Source organism: Trachemys scripta, chromosome 24, assembly GCF_013100865.1.
Source record: "Trachemys scripta elegans isolate TJP31775 chromosome 24, CAS_Tse_1.0, whole genome shotgun sequence".
Lineage (NCBI taxonomy): Eukaryota > Metazoa > Chordata > Testudines > Emydidae > Trachemys > Trachemys scripta.
In genome coordinates this window covers 5,007,604-5,025,615 of record NC_048321.1, presented here as the reverse complement: position 1 = coordinate 5,025,615, position 18,012 = coordinate 5,007,604, and the positions used below count along the sequence as shown (strand labels likewise).

The 18,012-nt window shown below is 57.4% G+C and overlaps 2 protein-coding genes across 4 annotated transcripts in view; both read left to right on the top strand.

Annotated features, from left to right (window-relative positions):
* Positions 1–5,662, top strand: part of NECTIN4 (nectin cell adhesion molecule 4) — a 46,837-nt gene extending 41,175 nt beyond the window's left edge. The window contains exons 7-9 of the mRNA XM_034757015.1: positions 761–839; positions 1,681–1,770; positions 3,400–5,662. Coding sequence (XP_034612906.1) covers positions 761–839; positions 1,681–1,770; positions 3,400–3,669 — 439 coding nt within the window. The 3' untranslated portion in view covers positions 3,670–5,662. The remainder of the gene's footprint in view (positions 1–760; positions 840–1,680; positions 1,771–3,399) is intronic.
* A 7,891-nt stretch (positions 5,663–13,553) lies between these two features.
* The window catches only part of ARHGAP30 (Rho GTPase activating protein 30), a 50,642-nt gene continuing 46,183 nt past the window's right edge, over positions 13,554–18,012 (top strand). For all 3 annotated transcript variants that reach the window (XM_034756817.1, XM_034756815.1, XM_034756816.1), the window contains exon 1: positions 13,554–14,008. In XM_034756817.1, the coding sequence (XP_034612708.1) occupies positions 13,900–14,008 (109 nt within the window). In that variant the 5' untranslated portion in view covers positions 13,554–13,899. The remainder of the gene's footprint in view (positions 14,009–18,012) is intronic.

Genomic DNA, 18,012 nt, shown 5'->3' with positions numbered 1-18,012 from the left:
TCCCCCCCCCAGCTCTGCCCCTCAATCCCAACCCACAGCCCCCTGCTAACCCAGCCATGGGTCCCCCCCACAGCTCTGGCAATACCCCTCAATCCCGACCCACAGCCCCCTGCTATCCCAGCCCGGTGCTCCCCCTGTGACTAAGTCCTAGCATGGTCCAGGCAGTTGTAGTTTTAACCCCTGCCAGCAGGTCGAGGTGTCACATTAAAACTACAGCTGCCTGCTCCCTGTGAGGGTTGTGCTGCGTTTCCAGCACCATGATCCGCATCAGATGTCACCTGGGAGTCGTTCTGACCCCCGACTGGGCCTAGTGCGGTTTGAAATGCCGCCCTTCACCCCAGTGACGACCCAGCGCTCAGCTTTACCTGGTCGGTTCAGCCCCTGGAGGTGTACAAGCCCTCTGCCCTGCCTGGAGGTGGAGAAGGTGCTGATGACTGTGACCTGGGCCCTGCTTAGACAGACCTTGATCCAGGCCCTGCAGACGGTCTCCTCTCCCTCCTTGCCCCTGACTGGGCAGCCACCCAAACTCTGGCACCCGGATCCTGCCTCAGGCTGCTCTTGCTGGGAATCGAACCCCAGGCTTCCCTTATCACTGCGCTAACCTCTGCCAGTCAGGATACAGGAGGCTGGGAGCAGGTCAGCCTTGGAGGCCCAGCCATGGGGATTGATGAGAGGACACAGCTCAGCCAGGCCACGGGGCTCCCGGGGCTGACCGGGATGCGGATCTCACTGCTCACCCTGGTGTCTCTCTACCCGGCAGTGAGGAGGAGCTGACCCTAACGAGGGAGAATTCCATCCGGCGCCTGTACTCCAGCCACAGCGCCAGCACCCGCAACCAGGTGAGGGGGCCGGGAGAGTGGGCGGAGCCCAATGGGGAGGGAGTGGGGCACTGGCGGGGATATTCAGCCCCCACACCCACACCCACACTATTATGATGAATTTTCTCCCCATCCGATTTGCAGGGGAGCTGGCTCAGTAAAGAACCCAGCACCCCCTGCAGGAAACATGTTGAAAGACGAGTGAGGTTTGGGGACAGTAGACGGGGCAACCCAACCCCATGGGGGCCCAGGCCGCATGCAGTGTAACTGGGGGCAGCTACGCGGAGCCTGTAGGAGTCACTGGGGAGCAGCTGCCTGGGACCCATACGGAGTCACTGGGGGGCAGCTCCCTGGCCCCATAGGAGATCACTGGGGGCGGCTACTCAGCCCTATAGAGGTAATTGGGGGCCCAGAGCAAAATCTGAAACCGAGCTCCCCCCACTCCCCAAAAAGGACCCTGCAGACAATAGAAGAATCCTGGCCATGGGTGCAGAGACACTGACGGGGGGTGCTGGGCTGGGGGCAGAACCCACCCCGCAAGGACCCTGCAGCAGTGACTCACCCATCCCGCGGGCCTGGGCCTGGCTCCCTGTGTGGGGCATGGGGACCCCGCACGCGGGGTCGCAGCGCCGCTCAGCTTTGGCCCGGCTGCCCCTGCAGCGCGATGGGTCTGAGCCAAGGAGCAGCCTTGTGCCCTGGCACCCAGTGCCGCAGCGCCACTGATTCCAATGCCACGGGCTCGGGGGCCCTCTCGAACATGGGCCTGGGGCAAACTGCCCCTTTCACCCTGCCCTGGCTGGCCCTGGGGGCGAGGCTGCCGGGAGCAGGCGTTTGTCACCCTCCCTCTCTCTCTGTTTTTCAGACAGAGGAAACCCTGCACCTGCGGGGGGACAGCCGGCAGGGAAGCCTGCGGGGGGACAGCCTGCGTGGCACCAGCATCTGCTCCGTCATGGTGAGGCCCTGGGGGGGGCCCTCTCACTCCGCTCGCCCTGCAGGGCGGCTCCCGTTGCTCCTGTCCTGTGCTGATTCCCTTGGAGCTCGGAGTCGCAGCCCCTGGGGAGGTGGCCGCGGGAGCCCCATGCAGAGTCCTGTGGGGTCAGGAGTTGGACGGGGATTGGTGTCCAGGGGGACCCCTCCCACCCTTTGGAGCCCCTGCAGCCGGTGGCTTGGCCTGAGCTACGGGAGCCCAGGCTGCCTTGGAAAGCGATGGTCCAGGCCCCCATGATGCACCTCCCTGTGGCTCCCCCTGGCCAACGCTGGGGGGCAGGTGGTCCCTAGTGCAAAGCCCCATGTGCAGCCAGGGAGACATGAATCATATCTCGGCCTGATGCCAAGCGGCCTGGACACCTGTGGCCCTCTGCCATCGGCTGGTGCTGCGCCAGCCACAGGCCCCTTGGCACTTCCAGCAGGCGGGAGAAGGTCGGCCTGCTGCAGGCAGTGACAGCAGGGCCACGCGGCGCCCCCGGGCCTGCGGAGACGGGCTCCCTGCTCTGGCACACGTGTGGACACGCTTCCGCTTCCGCACACCCAGACACCCTCACACACATCCCTCCGCACACACGGCTTCACACCCGCTGGCTCACACACACACACACCTCCGATTGGGGACACAGTCGTGCGTCTCACACTCACAAGCCCCCTCCCCGTGCCCGCACACCCGTCCAGCCTACGCCCACCCCCGCCCACTTGCATGCATGCTCACCATCATCACATTTCAGCCCAGAGCAAACCCCTGGTGCCTCGGGCCCTGAACCCTGCCAGAGCAAAGGGGAGCTGGGCTCAGACCCCCGCTGCATGGCGGGCAGGGCGCCCAGCCCCCAAAGAGCAGGTCTCCTGGCTGAGGTTACGCTGACCCCTACTGGCCTGGGCTGGGAGGGCCACAAATCATGCACTGACAATGGATATTCGGACTCCTATGGCTCTCCCCAGGAGGGGAGAGGGTTTCCCAGCAGGTGTGTGTGTGCGGGGGGAATGCTGTTCCTCCGAGTCTGGACCTGCTCTGCTCAGCCAGTGGCTAGACAGCCCTGTCCCTAGCCACAGCGCCACCCAGTGGCTGCCCCGGGATCTCTCCAGGGATCATGGCCGGTGCTACCATTAAGGCAAACTAGGTGGTTGCCTAGGGCGCCAAGATTTGGGGCACCAAAAAGCGGTGCCCCCAATTTTTTTTACAGCATTCCTCCCCAAGCGCGCGGTCGCCGCTCCACTTCTCCCGCCTCCCAGGCTTGCAGCGCCAATCAGCTGTTTGGCGCCGCAAGCCTGGGAGGGGAGGAGAATTAGAGCGGGGCGGCGTGCTCGGGGAGGAGGCAGAGCAGAGGTGAGCTGGGGTGGGGAGCTTCCGCACGGTTCCCTGGCCCGGGGGGAGCTGCCGTGGGGAGGGGGGCGCTCAAGAGGGGGGGGGGGGCGGAGGGGGCTGGCGGTGGGGGGGGGGGGGGGGGGCGCAAGGTTGAAGTTTCGCCTAGGGAGCGAAACTTCCTTGCACCGGCCCTGGCAGGGATTAGCGAGCAGCCAGAGGGTGAGGGTGGGAGGAGGTGTTCCGGGAAGTGCCCTCCCCCCAGCTCAGCCGTTGTCTCCCCCGACTCAGAGCGAGGAGGCAGAGGGACGCAGCTACTCCACCCTGTCGACGGTGCGGGAGATTGAGACGCAGACGGAGCAGCCCCCGGCCCCAGCGCCCGCCCCGGAGGAGGAGAAGGAGGAGAAGGAGAAAGAGAGGGAGGAGGAAGAGGAGGAGGAGGAGCGGGAGGAGAACACCATCAAGGCGGCCATGACCCACTTTGTGCAGGAGAACGGCACGCTGCGGGCCAAGCCCACCACCAACGGCATCTACATCAACGGACGGGGCCACCTGGTGTGAGCCCAGGGCCACAGGCACAGACTGGCCTGGTGCCGCGCAGGGCCGGGCCCTGGACACACGGATGCCCCCTGCAGCCTGCCAGCCCCTCCCGCTGCGACTGACCTACTGAGCCCTTGTACAGACAGCCTGCCCCGGCTCTGGATTTCTGGGGAGGGCGGATCAGGTTCACTGTGGGGCAAAAGGGCCCCTGGCCAATGGGGGGGTCCCCTGCCCCCCCATTGGTCCTTGCTTCATGCAACAGCCTCCTAGCTTCTCTGCATGGGATGTTTCCTGGCTGGCCCCGAGGGCCCCATGCTGCTCACAAGTCAGCTCCTCCCTCCGACCCTCGCCGCAGTGGGGCTGGAGGATATGGTATTTGCCTGCCCTGTCCTCTCTATCCCCAGAGGCAGGACTAGTCAGGATAGGCTCTGACGGCTTGGGGGGCTGCCTACATCCGACTGGGGGTAACAACTGTGGGATCAGAGGTGGAGAGGGCATTTTACGCTGCCTCCTGAAGGGGGCGCTGTCAGCGCCATTGCATCTGGCCCAGGCAGCACTCAGAGCCGCGCCCCCAGCACGGTGCGAGGGTGGGACCCCAGCCCTCTGCCGAGTCTGTCCTCTGGGCGACCCTGGGGACAGGCCACCCCACGCTGCTCCCCGGCGAGCCCCCGGCTTCCTGTGCCATTCCTGGGATGTCTCCGTGCTCTGCGGTGCCCACCAATGGCCGCGGGCGGACTGGAGTCAAGGGCAAGTGACCATGGAGACACCCCAGCAGGGGCATTTGAGGGCGGGGGAATCGGCGCCACCAGTTGGGCAAGAGGAACCCCAGCGCCTGCCTCAGCCCCATGCACACAGCCCGCCCCATGGGGCTCAGCATCTTGGCAAGGCAGGGGTGCGATGAACACTGGGGTGTGGGAGGGTCTGAACCAAGACTGAGGGACACAGACAGCCCCTGTGGTTCTTTCGGCCCTCTAGCTCCCTGCCTGGGTCCCATAGTTACAGATGGGGCTGCTGAGAACACTGGAGAGGGCTGCCCCCCTGGCCTCACCAGCGCCACTGGGCTCGGCCCCAGGAGCTAATCTGGGCCCAGCCGGGGTTCAGGGGTGCTCGCCCTGGGTGGTTTAATGGAGGTAAAACTCCTCTGGTCCTGGGATTCTGGTGGGGGGAGCGGGGCTCTGAGGGTCTCCAAATACTTTGAGAGGGTTCGAGTTCACCAAACGTTTTTTTCCTGGTTGTTTAAAGCCATGGGGCTTCCCCCTCCCCCACCTCAGTGTAATGCACAAGTATTTTAAACCCTTGGGTTTCTAGTGAAAGGGGCCCCAACCCCCCAAAGCGAGCCTCACCCTGTGTGCCCGCGTGGTCGGGAGCAGGGATTGAACTGGGGACCTGCAGAGCTAACAGGCCGAGAGTGAACCGAAAGGCGAAGGCCCCTGAGCTGGGTGACACCTGCTGGGTTACACAGCTGGGCTGCGTTTGAGTCTTTCCCTGGGGTTTCTCTCCTTGGCAGAGTACAAACAGGCTGAGCCCCAGTGGGACCCCAGCAGGTTTGAACCCGGGCCCAGTGCATTCTCCCAGCCCTGGTCCACACAGCCCCATGGCCAGATCATCGCGCCCGCCGGTCCCGCTCTCCTCTGTGCCCACGCAGGGTGCTGGCATTGGCAGAGCAGCTGGGGTTGAAGCCCGAGGGCTGTCCCTGCCCAGGAATGGCCTCGTTCCTGCTGGGGTAGGGGCCTGTTTGCAGGCCCAACGCTCACCGGGGGGGGGGGAGTTTTTGTAAGGAGGGGGAAGTTGGGCCATTTGTCTAATTCCTTAACAGAACGACGGTTCGGTGACCCTTCAGCGGATGCTGGGCCACGGTTCCCCCAAGGTGGCCCCACCCTGCTCCCCTCAGAGTCAGTGGCAAACCTCTCCCCCCGATGATCTGGTCATTGGCAAAGAGGCTGGTTCATCCCCACACTGATGCTGCAGCCCTGCACAGGAGACTCCACAGAAGGACCAACCGGAGCCTTGCCATTGATCCTCCCCCTCCGCCCCGCCCACCCCCAGGCTTTCGATCAGGCTCTGTGTCGTCTTCCTCCCACGGCCAATATTTTGGGGAGGGCCCCTGCCGAGCAGACCCCGTCCCCGACAGCGGGAGATAGGGTGACCAGACAGCAAGTGTGAAAAATCGGGACAGGAGTGGGGGGTCATAGGAGCCTGTATAAGAAAAAGACCCCAAAATCGAGACTGTCCCTATAAAATCGGGACCTCTGGTGACCCTAACGGGAGAGCACATGTGGCCCAGAGGAGTGGCTGGGCTTAGCGTCAGCCCGGGTGGAACCTCCCGCAGCGTGAAGTCCATGGAAGGGCGCCGGAGACAGATTTGAATCCTGGTCCCTGGGTACCAGGAATCAGATCAAGGATACTCCAGGCCAAGTCTGGCCTGGTGTGGAATGCTGCTGCCCCCTGGTGGCAATATTTATAACGTTTTTATGTATGGTTTATTTCTATGTTTTGCTGCCCCTCCATGGGCCACTCTCAGGGCAAGAAAGACCCAGGGTGGTGGGGTCGAAAGCAATGAACGTCGGCCTAACCTGGCTCTGAGGTAAAACCCTTGCTGGCTTCAGCAGGGGTGGAGATAGGGCTCCAAGAAAGCCCTGCTCGGTACGCAGGTAATGCTCCCTATCTGCCTGGCCAGCGGGAAGAGGGCATGCCCTGGGGGAGCTGAGAGAGATGGGAAAGTGGAGGAGTGGGGATGGGGCTTTTCCACGCTGTAGAAACAGAGGGTTTGCTGCTTGGCTCAGACGCCTGGCCCGTCTCATCCGGTCTCCTCACCTCCTGTGAGATTGGACCAGACCACGGGTTCGTCTAGACCCCAATCCAAAGCCCACCAAAGTCAGTGGGCGTCTTTCCATTGACTTCTGGGACTAGTGGCGCAGACGCCACGTCCCGCATCCCACTTCCACCAACGGCCAATGCCTGATCCTTCAGCTAAAGGCAAGCCCTGGTGCTAGTAGTTGGCTTTGCCATGCCCCCGGATCCCTGCCATCTGGCGCCTCAAAGCATGAGACTGGTTCTTACCTTCAAACTGTCTCGGGAAAGGAAAGGAAATCAGGTTTTTAAAAAATCCCAAAGGTGCAATTTGGAGTCCCGTCTCCAAAGCCACCAGCAGCAGAGACGCACAGATAAACAGGCTGGCTGCCAGCACCCATCTCTCTGAGCATGGTTTTGGCGGGGAAGGAAATACCCATCTCCTGAGAGCTACGCTGGGCATGAGCCCAGGTCGATGTCAGAGGGGCAGGGATGGTTTGATTGTGTTGCATTTTTGATTCCGAGGGGTTTGGGGGTAGTCTCTGGAGTTAGCAGAGGGGATTCCAAGTTCTGTAAATGTGTGTGTATATAGAGCTCCCTATCTATGTGTATATAGATGTATATGCGCGTTCTTTTTTGTTATATGCACTGCTGGTTTCGTAAATAAATTCCCCATTTGGCACCCTGGGACTTCCGGGTTAGACCCTTTTGCTTGTCTCCTTGGGGGCTCCTGGCCTGGCTGAAGCAGCCAAACGGGCAGGGTGGAGACCAGAGAACCTCAGAGCAAATGGCCCGGAGCTGGAGCGGAGAAAAGGAATAAATATGAGCACTTGGCTTTCACCCACATGGGCAGTGACTGGGTTTGGTGCCCATGGCAGGGTTGTGTGAGACTGGGAGAGGGAGATGGAGCGACAGAGACCTGTGACTTGTGCGAGTGTACATATACATATGATTGTACATGCATGCACTTGTGATTGTGTGTTTACATGTGTGTGATTGCATTTACATGCATGATTTATGCATGCCGATGTGAGTTTGTGTGTTTGCATGCATGTGATTGCATGTGAGTGTGTGTGTGCACACTTGTATGTTTTATGTGTGTAGTTTTGTTAGAATCATAGAATATTAGGATTGGAAGAGATCTCAGGAAGTCATCTAGTCCAATCCCCTGCTCAAAGCAGGACCAATCCCAACTAAATCATCCCAGCCAGGGCTTTGTCAAGCAGGACCTTAAAAACCTTTAAGGATGGAGATTCCACCACCTCCTGAGGTAACCCATTCCAGTGCTTCACCACCACCCCTAGTGAAATAGTGTTTCCTAATATCCAACCTGGACCTTCCCCACTGCAACTTGAGACCATTGCTCCTTGTTCTGTCATCTGCCACCACTGAGAACAGCCGAGCTCCATCCTCTTTGGAACCCCCCTTCAGGTAGTTGAAAGCGGCTATAAAAATTCCCCCCTCACTCTTCTCTTCTGCAGACTAAATAAACCCAGTTCCCTCAGCCTCTCCTCATAAGTCGTGTGCCCCAGCCCCCTAATCATTTCCGTTGCCCTCCGCTGGACTCCCTCCAATTTGTCCACATCCCTTCTGTAGTGGGGGGACCAAAACTGGACGCAATATTTTAGGTGTGGCCTCACCAGTACTGAATAGAGGGGAATAATCACGTCCCTCGATCTGCTGGCAATGCTCCTACTAACACAGCTCAATATGCCGTTGGCCTTCTTGGCAACAAGGGCACACTGCTGACTCGTATCCAGCTTCTCGTCCACTGTAATCCCGAGGTCCTTTTCGGCAGAATTGCTGCTTAGCCAGTCAGTCCCCTGTCTGTAGCAGTGCCTGGGATTCTTCATTCCGAAGTGCAGGACTCTGCACTTGTCCTTGTTGAAGCTCATCAGATTTCTTTTGGCCCAATCCTCCAATTTGTCTAGGTCACTCTGGACCCTATCCCTACCCTACAGCGTATCTACCTCTCCTCCCGGCTTAGTGTCATCTGCAAACTTTCTGATTGTGCAATTCATCCCATCATTCAGATCATTAATAAAGATGTTGAACAAAACTGGCCCCAGGACCGACCCTGGGGCACTCCGCTTGAAACCGGCTGCCAACTAGACATTGAGCCGTTGATCACTACCCGTTGAGCCCAACAATCTAGCCAGCTTTCTATCCATTTTATAGTCCATTCATCCAATCCATACGACTTTAATTTGCTGGCAAGAATACTGTGGGAGACCGTAACTTTCACTCCATGCATCTGAAGAAGTGAGGTTTTTTACCCACGAAAGCTTATGCCCAAATAAATCTTAGTTTTTAAGGTGCCACCGGATTCCTTGTTGTTCGTATCAAAAGCTTTGCTAAAGTCAAGATATATCACATCCACCCCTTTCCCCATATCCACAGAGCCAGTTATCTCATCAGAGAAGACAATCAGGTTGGTCAGGCATGACTTGCCCATGTTGACTGTTCCTGATTACCTTCCTTTCCTCCAAGTGCTTCAAAATGGATTCCCTGAGGACCTGCTCCATGATTTTGCCAGGGACTGAAGTGAGGCTGATCGGTCTGTAGTTCCCCGGGTTCTCTTTCTTCCCTTTTATAAAGATGGGCACTATATTTGCCTTTTTCCAATCGTCTGGGACCTCCCCGGATCACCACGAATTTTCAAAGATAATGGCCAATGGCTCTGCAATCACATCAGTCAACTCCCTCGGCACCCTTGGATGCATTAGATCTGGCCCCATGGACCTGTGATTGCGTCTGGGAGTGCGTCTGGGATTGTCTTCACTGCAAAGTCAGCTTGTGTTCTGGCAACACGCCTTTCGTCCACACACACAAGCCCCTCCCTCGGGTGTAGTGGTGCTGGGCATTCAAGCTGGCCACTCCTGCAGGGCTAGATGATAAAGCCCAAGTGAGCCCAACCTGTCAGCTGCTAACACAACCACTCTGCAGTGTGGATGGGTGTCAAAGTCTGTGTGTGTGTGTAGCAGTGTGTGTGTATCTGTATATGATGAATGTGAATGTGTATCAATGTGTGAGTATGTGTATCTGTGTGTAGCAGTGTGTGTATCTGTATATGATGAGTATCTGTGTGTGTGTGTATATGTATCCATATATGTGTATATCAGTGTGTGTGTGTATCTGTATATGATGAGTATGTATGTGTTTGTATCTGTGTGTGTGTGTATCAGTGTGTGTGTATCTGTATATGAGTATATGTGTATGTGTATCTGTGTGGGTATCCATGTGCGTGCATGTGTATCAGTATGTGTGTGTATCTGTATATGTGTATCAGTGTGTGTATCTGTATATGATGACAAGTATCAGAGGGGTAGCCGTGTTAGTCTGAATCTGTAAAAAGCAACAGAGGGTCCTGTGGCACCTTTAAGACTAACAGAAGTATTAGGAGCATAAGCTTTCGTGGGTAAGAACCTCACTTCTTCAGATGCAAGTAATGGAAATCTTCAGAGGCAGATATAAATCAGTATGGAGATAACGAGGTTAGTTCAATCAGGGAGGGTGAGGTGCTCTGCTAGCAGTTGAGGTGTGAACACCAAGGGAGGAGAAACTGCTTCTGTAGTTGGATAGCCATTCACAGTCTTTGTTTAATCCTGATCTGATGGTGTCAAATTTGCAAATGAACTGGAGCTCAGCAGTTTCTCTTTGGAGTCTGGTCCTGAAGTTTTTTTGCTGTAAGATGGCTACCTTTACATCTGCTATTGTGTGGCCAGGGAGGTTGAAGTGTTCTCCTACAGGTTTTTGTATATTGCCATTCCTGATATCTGACTTGTGTCCATTTATCTTCTTGTGTAGTGACTGTCCAGTTTGGCCAATGTACATAGCAGAGGGGCATTGCTGGCACATGATGGCATATATAACATTGGTGGACGTGCAGGTGAATGAGCCGATGATGTTGTAGCTGATCTGGTTAGGTCCTGTGATGGTGTTGCTGGTGTAGATATGTGGGCAGAGTTGGCATCGAGGTTTGTTGCATGGGTTGGTTCCTGAGTTAGAATTGTTATGGTGCGGTGCGTGGTTGCTGGTGAGAATATGCTTAAGGTTGGCAGGTTGTCTGTGGGCGAGGACTGGCCTGCCTCCCAAGGTCTGTGAGAGTGAGGGATCATTGTCCAGGATGGGTTGTAGATCACTGATGATGCATTGGAGAGGTTTAAGCTGAGGACTGTAGGTGATGGCCAGTGGAGTTCTGTTGGTTTCTTTTTTGGGCCTGTCTTGTAGCAGGAGGCTTCTGGGTACACGTCTGGCTCTGTTGATTTGTTTCTTTATTTCCTTGTGTGGGTATCGTAGTTTTGAGAATGCTTGGTGAAGATCTTGTAGGTGTTGGTCTCTGTCTGAGGGGTTGGAGCAGATGCGATTGTACCTCAGTGCTTGGCTGTAGACGATGGATCGTGTGGTGTGACCGGGGTGGAAGCTGGAGGCATGAAGGTAGGCATAGCGGTCGGTGGGTTTTCGGTATAGGGTGGTGTTAATGTGGCCATCGCTTATTTGTACGGTGGTGTCTAGGAAGTGGACCTCCCGTGTAGATTGGTCCAGGCTGAGGTTGATGGTGGGGTGGAAGCTGTTGAAATCATGGTGGAATTCTTCCAGGGTCTCCTTCCCATGGGTCAAGATGATGAAGATGTCATCAATATAGCGTAGGTAGAGAAGGGGCATGAGTGGACGAGAGCTGAGGAAACGTTGTTCCAGGTCAGCCATAAAAATGTTGGCATATTGTGGGGTCATGCGGGTGCCCATAGCGGTGCCACTGGTCTGGTGGTATATATTGTCACCAAATTTGAAATAATTGTGCGTGAGGATAAAGTCACAGAGCTCAGCAATAAGTTGTGCTGTGTCATCATCAGGGATACTGTTCCTGACAGCTTGTATTCCATCTGTGTGTGGGATGTTTGTGTAGAGAGCCTCTACATCCATGGTGGCTAGGATGGTGTTTTCTGGGAGGTCACCAATGCATTGTAGTTTTCTCAGGAAATCTGTGGTGTCACGGAGATAGCTGGGAGTGCTGGTGGCGTAGGGTCTGAGTAGGGAGTCCACATATCCAGACAGTCCTTCAGTGAGAGTGCCCATGCCCGAGATGATGGGGCGTCCAGGATTTCCAGGTTTGTGGATCTTAGGTAGTAGATAGAATAACCCCGGTCGGGGCTCTAAGGGTATGTTGATTTGTTCCTGTGTTAGTGTAGGGAGTGTCCTGAGTAGATGGTGCAGTTTCTTAGTGTATTCCTCAGTGGGATCTGAGGAAAGTGGCCTGTAGAATTTGATATTGGAGAGTTGTCTGGCAGCCTCCTTTTGGTAGTCAGACCTGTTCATAATGACAACAGCACCTCCTTTATCAGCCTCTTTGATGATAATGTCAGGGTGGTTTCTGAGACAGTGGATGGCATTGCGTTCTGCACGACTTAGGTTATGAGGCAAGCGATGTTGTTTTTCCACAATTTCTGCCTGTGCACGTCGGCGGAAGCATTCTATGTATAGGTCCAGACTGTCATTTCGACCCTCAGGAGGAGTCCATGTGGAGTTCTTCTTCCTGTGTTGTTGTATATGTGTAGCTATGTATGTGTATCAGTGTGTGTGTATCCATGTGTATGTGTGTGGGTGTGTATTAGTATATGAGTATCTGTGTATGTGTATCAGTGTGTGTGTGTACCTGTGTGTGTGTATCAGTGTGTATATGTGTATCAGTGTGTGTGTATCTGTGTGTGTATCTGTGTGGGTGTGTATTAGTATATGAGTATCTGTGTATGTGTATCAGTGTGTGTCAAAGTCTGAGGGCCAATGGAAATGTTTCCTTCCAAGCCCAAGTCGATGCTGTTGGAGGAGCCGATCCCTGTCCTGCGTCATGCAGCATCTTCCCGGTGTGCAGCGTCTGTGGCTAGGGGCCAAGGGGGAGGCTGGCACTGGAGGACTGAGCCACGACACAGACGCTGGGAGCCCCTCAGCTCTATAAAGGGAACTGAGGAAACTCTTGAGAGCTGGGATCTGGGCCAGCCTCCCTTAGCTCCTGCCTTGGAGCTCAGTGGTGGGGGCGGGCGGGCGTGTGTCGAAACCTGCTGTTCCCACCCTCACTCCAAGGGAGTTTGTTAAACCTGCATGAGAGCTAAAGCGATGACAAATCGCTCCCTGGCGCGCCGTGCAGCAGGCTGCTAGCCCTTTACAATGCATTTCTACCTGCCTTTCGCTAGCACGGGCCTTGCTGGCCTTTAAACTCCCCTCCCACCGGGCAGTAACCCTGCCTGGGCTGAGGGATGCTCTCCTGCCTGTGGAGAGTACTTGGGGTCTCCACTCTGACAGCACCCATTACCGCGGCCTGGTGACCCACGCGAAGACTGGTTCCTAAGGGCGCCCCTATTGGTACACGCAGGGATTGCGCCATTCCCAGTTCTCCGGATGTGGAAGTGAACCGGGGGGCTCCATCCAGGAAGGTGGCCTGTAGTAGCACCGCTCTCTCCCAAGCTAACGAAGGGTTGGCAAGAGTCTAAGACCACAGGACTGGTATCGAGGGAGACGAAGGTGAGAAGACACCACTCAACGTCAAAACTTGGGTGTGTGAGTCTCTCTGTGTGTATTGGATTTGGAGCCCTTTCCAAGGTGTGTGTACGACTCTGTGTGTGTCTGATGGATTTGAATCCCTTGTGTTTGTGACTCGTATGTGTGTGTTAGATTTGGATCTATTTCCAAGGTGTGCGTGTGTGACTCTCTGTAGGTGTTTGTGTGTGTGGCCGTGTGTGTGTCTGCATGTGTTGGATTTGGATCCCCTTCCATGGTGTGTGTGTGTGTGTGTGTGTGTGAGTCCATGTGTGCATGGGAGCTGATGCGTGGGTGAGTGACTCCGTGTGTCTGAAGCTGACAGGCCGTAGGTGTGAATCCACGTGTGCCAGTCCATGGGCGTGCGTGCGACCCTGGCGGGGTGGGTCTGTGTGTGTGTGGTATTTGATCTGCACCCTGTGGTTTCTTGAAGATGCTTGGGCAGGAAGTTAGCTTGGAGGCAGCAGAACTCACTTCCTGCCGGGTGCCGATCCCCAGCCCTGACAGCGAACAGGAGTGCAACGGTGCAACGCGTTTTACGTCAGGCCTGGGCCTCGGCAGCTTCCTCTCTTGGGTGCTGCTTCCGCTGCTGAGCCGCCCGGCCGGGGGCTCCCCACACCCTGGGGCTGGGTTTTCAGGGCTTCGTTCCCAGGCCACAGACTCTCTCTGGACTGATTTCTCGTTTGGATCCAGCCCAAGCGAAGATTTCGGCAGCCAGAGGTTGATGCTGTAGAGGCGACTATGGGGTGGATTTGAGGAAGAGACACCTCCGCGGGGCCGCTTGGTGAATGGCAGCCATCAAAGGGGCCGTGGGCTGAGGATTTCCTCACCGGCCCGCCCAGCCCCCATGTGGGCCAGGTGGTCCCAGCGGGAAGGGCTGGGGCTTGTGCGTTAGAGCCTGGAAGCCCCCGGGCTGGTCCAACCATCCCCATGTCTCTCGCCATGAAAGCCCGGCAGAAGGTGAAACGCAAAGGAGCAGCCAAGGACCGGGTCTTTGGGTGTGACCTGCTGGAGCACCTCCAACACTCTGGCCAGGAAGGTAAGGGCGGTTTGCTCCTCCGGTGGCTGACCTTCCATGGGGCGGCAGCAGGGAATAGGCCAGGAGACACCTCTCTGGGGGCTGACCCATTGCTTGGTGGGGACCCTCCCGGAGCCCCAGTCCTGCTGGGCTGGTGTCTCCAGCACAGAGCCATCCTCGCCGCCAGCAGTGGGGCTGGTGCAGCAGCGGCTTTCTGTGAACATCCGCTTGCCCCTGCACTGAGCCTCTCTGGGCGTGTTCCTGAGCCTCCCGCTTCGCTGCCTGAGAGCAGCCTGGGCAGAGGGAACAGGAGCCGTCCAGGTGCAGCTTTGAGCCAGTATTGCAGAATCCTGGTCTCACTTAGCATCGCAATCAAGGCTGCACTGGGGGTTGGGCCGGGCCTGAGCCGTCACAGGGCCCCGTCGTGCCGGGTATGGGGCCGGCCCTGAGCCGTCACAGGGCCCCGTCGTGCCGGGTATGGTGCCAGAGCAGTCACAGGGCACCATCATGCTGGGTATGGGGCCACCTCTGAGCCGTCACAGGGCCCCGTCTTGCCGGATATGGGGCCAGCCCTGAGCCGTCACAGGGCCCCGTCGTGCCGGGTATGGGGCCAGCCCTGAGCCGTCACAGGGCCCCGTCGGGCCGGGTGTTGGGCTGGCCCTGAGCTGTCACAGGCCCTGTCGTGCCAGGTATGGAGCCGGCCCTGAGCCGTCACAGGGCCCCGTCATGCCGGGTATGGGGCCAGCCCTGAGCCGTCACAGGGCCCTGTCGTGCCGGGTATGGGGCCAGCCCTGAGCCGTCACAGGACCCCATTGTGCCGGGTGTTGGGCTGGCCTGCAGCCGTCACAGGGCCCTGTCGTGCCAGGTGTTGGGCTGGCCTGCAGCCGTCAGTACAAGCTAGCTTGGCATGTAGAATTGCAGCATTCCCACAATCCCACTGGCAACCCGGGTCCCCAAATCAGGCTTCTGCAGTCCGGGAACAGACACATCTCAGGGGCCATGTCTCCAAGCAAAGCATCCCAGCCCAGGGGGACCCCTGCCCTCCCTTGGGGCTTCAGAGCTTGGGGCCTGTTGGCAGGAGCAGGGAGGCTAGCATGCTCTGTGGGGTAACCACAGGGTTCCAGTGCCCAGGGAGCCCATGCCTCGGTCTGGAGTCCAAAGGTAAAACAGACAGAACCTAGCTGCTGCGCTCAGATTCAGTGATTTGGCCAGTGCCAGGGCTGGAGGCTGGGCCTGGCATGGGCCACATGGCTCCCCTTCCCCTGTTAGAGCTGGAGGGCTGAGGGGCAGAGTCCTGGGGGAGCTGGGACCCCACGGGGATAGAGCCCTCACTGCAGTGCCCCTGGCACCCCACGGGGATAGAGCCCTCCCTGCAGTGCCCCTGGCACCCCAGGGGGATAGAGCCCTCCCTGCAGTGCCCCTGGCACCTACGGGTATAGAGCCGTCCCTGCAGTGCCCCTGGCACCCCCACGGGGATAGAGCCCTCCCTGCAGTGCCCCTGGCACCCACGGGGATAGAGCCGTCCCTGCAGTGCCCCTGGCACCCACGGGGATAGAGCCCTCACTGCAATGCCCCTGGCACCCCCATGGGGATAGAGCCCTCCCTGCAGTGCCTCTGGCACCCACGGGGATAGAGCCCTCCCTGCAGTGCCTCTGGCACCCATGGGGATAGAGCCGTCCCTGCAGTGCCCCTGGCACCCCCACGGGGATAGAGCCCTCCCTACAGTGCCCCTGGCACCCATGGGGATAGAGCCCTCACTGCAGTGCCCCTGGCACCCCCACGGGGATAGAGTCCTCACTGCAGTGCCCCTGGCACCTCCATGGGGATAGAACCCTCCCTGCAATGCTCCTGGCACCCCATGGGGATAGAGCCCTCACTGCAGTGCCCCTGGCACCCCACGGGGATAGAGCCCTCCCTGTAGTGCCCCTGGCATCCATGGGGATAGAGAACTCCCTGCAGTGCCCCTGGCACCCCACGGGGATAGAGCCCTCCCTGCAGTGCCCCTGGCACCCACAGGGATAGAGCCCTCCCTGCAGTGCCCCTGGCATCCATGGGGATAGAGCCCTCCCTGCAGTGTCCTTGCCCCACCCCCTGGTTCTCAGGGTCGTTTCTGGCAGAGGTGGCACCAGAGTTTGGATGGGGAGGAGGCTCACACGTTACACACAGGAAGTTACTCTGTGTAGCGGGTGCCAGGCCCTGCCACTGGGCAGAACAGGCAGCTCGATGCACAGCAAGAGGGGGGTGGAGGCGTGAAACATGCTGATTGTTTTGCAGTTGCTGGGCTCTCGCTGACAAGGGCACTTGCATCACTGCAGATTGAGCAACCGCGGGTGCTGCCGAAGGAAATGCAAGCAAGGCCCTAGTGGAAGTGCTTAGTAAACACGCTGAGGGACCCGGGGCTACCACAGGGGGTGCTCTACAGGGCCCTGTCCCACACCCGAGAGCAACACCCACAGGTGTTCATGAGACGTGGAGCAGATTGGCGTCACCCAATGCTGAGCTGCAGTTGGTCGAGTGGTAGGTATCCCAACATGCATTGCTTGGGGCTGGCTGCTTCAAGCTGACTAAAGCATTGCATGCTGGGAAGTCTTGTCACCCGCAGCCACACCTGTGCTAGAACCATGCTGACTTCCAGTTATGTCCCAGCGCCTCTTGCCTGAGGAATTCAGACCCATTTAAAAGGGGGTGATTAGGGCTATGTCCATTTTACAGATGGGGAAACTGAGGCACGGGGTGTCTAAGGCTGACATTGGCAAAGCCAGGAGCCCGCAGGCAGTTAGGTAAAGGATTCAATTTGTAAGCTGGGAGCTGGGAAAGCTCTTTTAATGACCATCATCTCAGCGGGACTTGCGCCAGGCCCCTCCAGGTCTGTGCAGCTGAAAAGGCCAGAGGACTGGGGCTTCCTAGCAGAACAAGTTTCCCATCTCACAAATACTCTGGTGATTTTGAAATGTTTCTCCCTCTTGAACTGGGATGGAAAATCGAAATCTTGGAAATCCTCCTGAGTGAAAAAAGCGAATTTCTTCCTGTCGGGCCAGAGGAAACATTTCGGTTGGATTTCAACTTTTTTTTTTTTTTTTGTGGTCAGATTAGCGTAAATTTCAAACCAAAGGGTCGCTTTGAGACAGAAAACTGGCCTGGTGCGTTTTGAAAATGTCAGCCCCGGCTGGCCGTTTCAGGGCTGCTTTCCTCAAGGTGTCTTCCCGTTGGGAGACTCAACCCTGGCCCGTGAGCCAGTTTGGGTTTTGACCAATCTGCATTTTTCGGTGAAAAAACCGATTTGTTGTGTAATTCCCGAGCCGCTCTCCTGAGCCGCTGGGTGCTGTTGAAACCCCTGCGCAAGGCCCCTGTGGATCCAGCAGGTTTCCTGCCACCCCCGTGCAGTGGGTTACACCCAGCACCTCTGGAAGCCAGACTGCTTCACCTATCGCTCCCTCTCCTCATTGGTTGCCTGCAGCATCTCTCCCTGTAGTGGCCCAGATCCTCAAAGATATTTAGGCTCCCAACTTCCACAGATTTCAATGTAGCTCCACAAAAGCAGCGTGGTCTAATGGACGCAGCACCAGGCTCGGACACCTCAGGGGTCTAGTCCTAGGTCTGCCTCTGACCAGCTGTGCAACCTTGGGCAAATCACGGCCTCTCTGTGCCTCAGTTTCCCCTCTCATGCTTTGTCTATTCAAACTGCAAGCTCTTTGGGGGCAGGGGCTGTTCTTCAGTGTGTGGGGGGGCCCTGATCGCGGTTGGAGCCTCCAGGTGTTACTTAGTCATAGTGGGCTTCCTAAATCTGGATTTAGGCTCCTAAATTTGCTTTTCTGGCCTCTCGTCATCCCCTGGCAAGTGAGCAGCAAGAGGCAGGGGTTAACAGCCAGGCGCCTGGTCACACACAGGTCGGGTCACAGATGTGATCATCAGGTTGCAACAAAGGCTCTAATGTTGCAGTAACTCTGGTCTGCTCCTGAGTTGCTGGGCAGCGCTGAGGGGGGTGGAAGGGAGGGGATGCGGGATTCTGGACTCCGTGACAGACC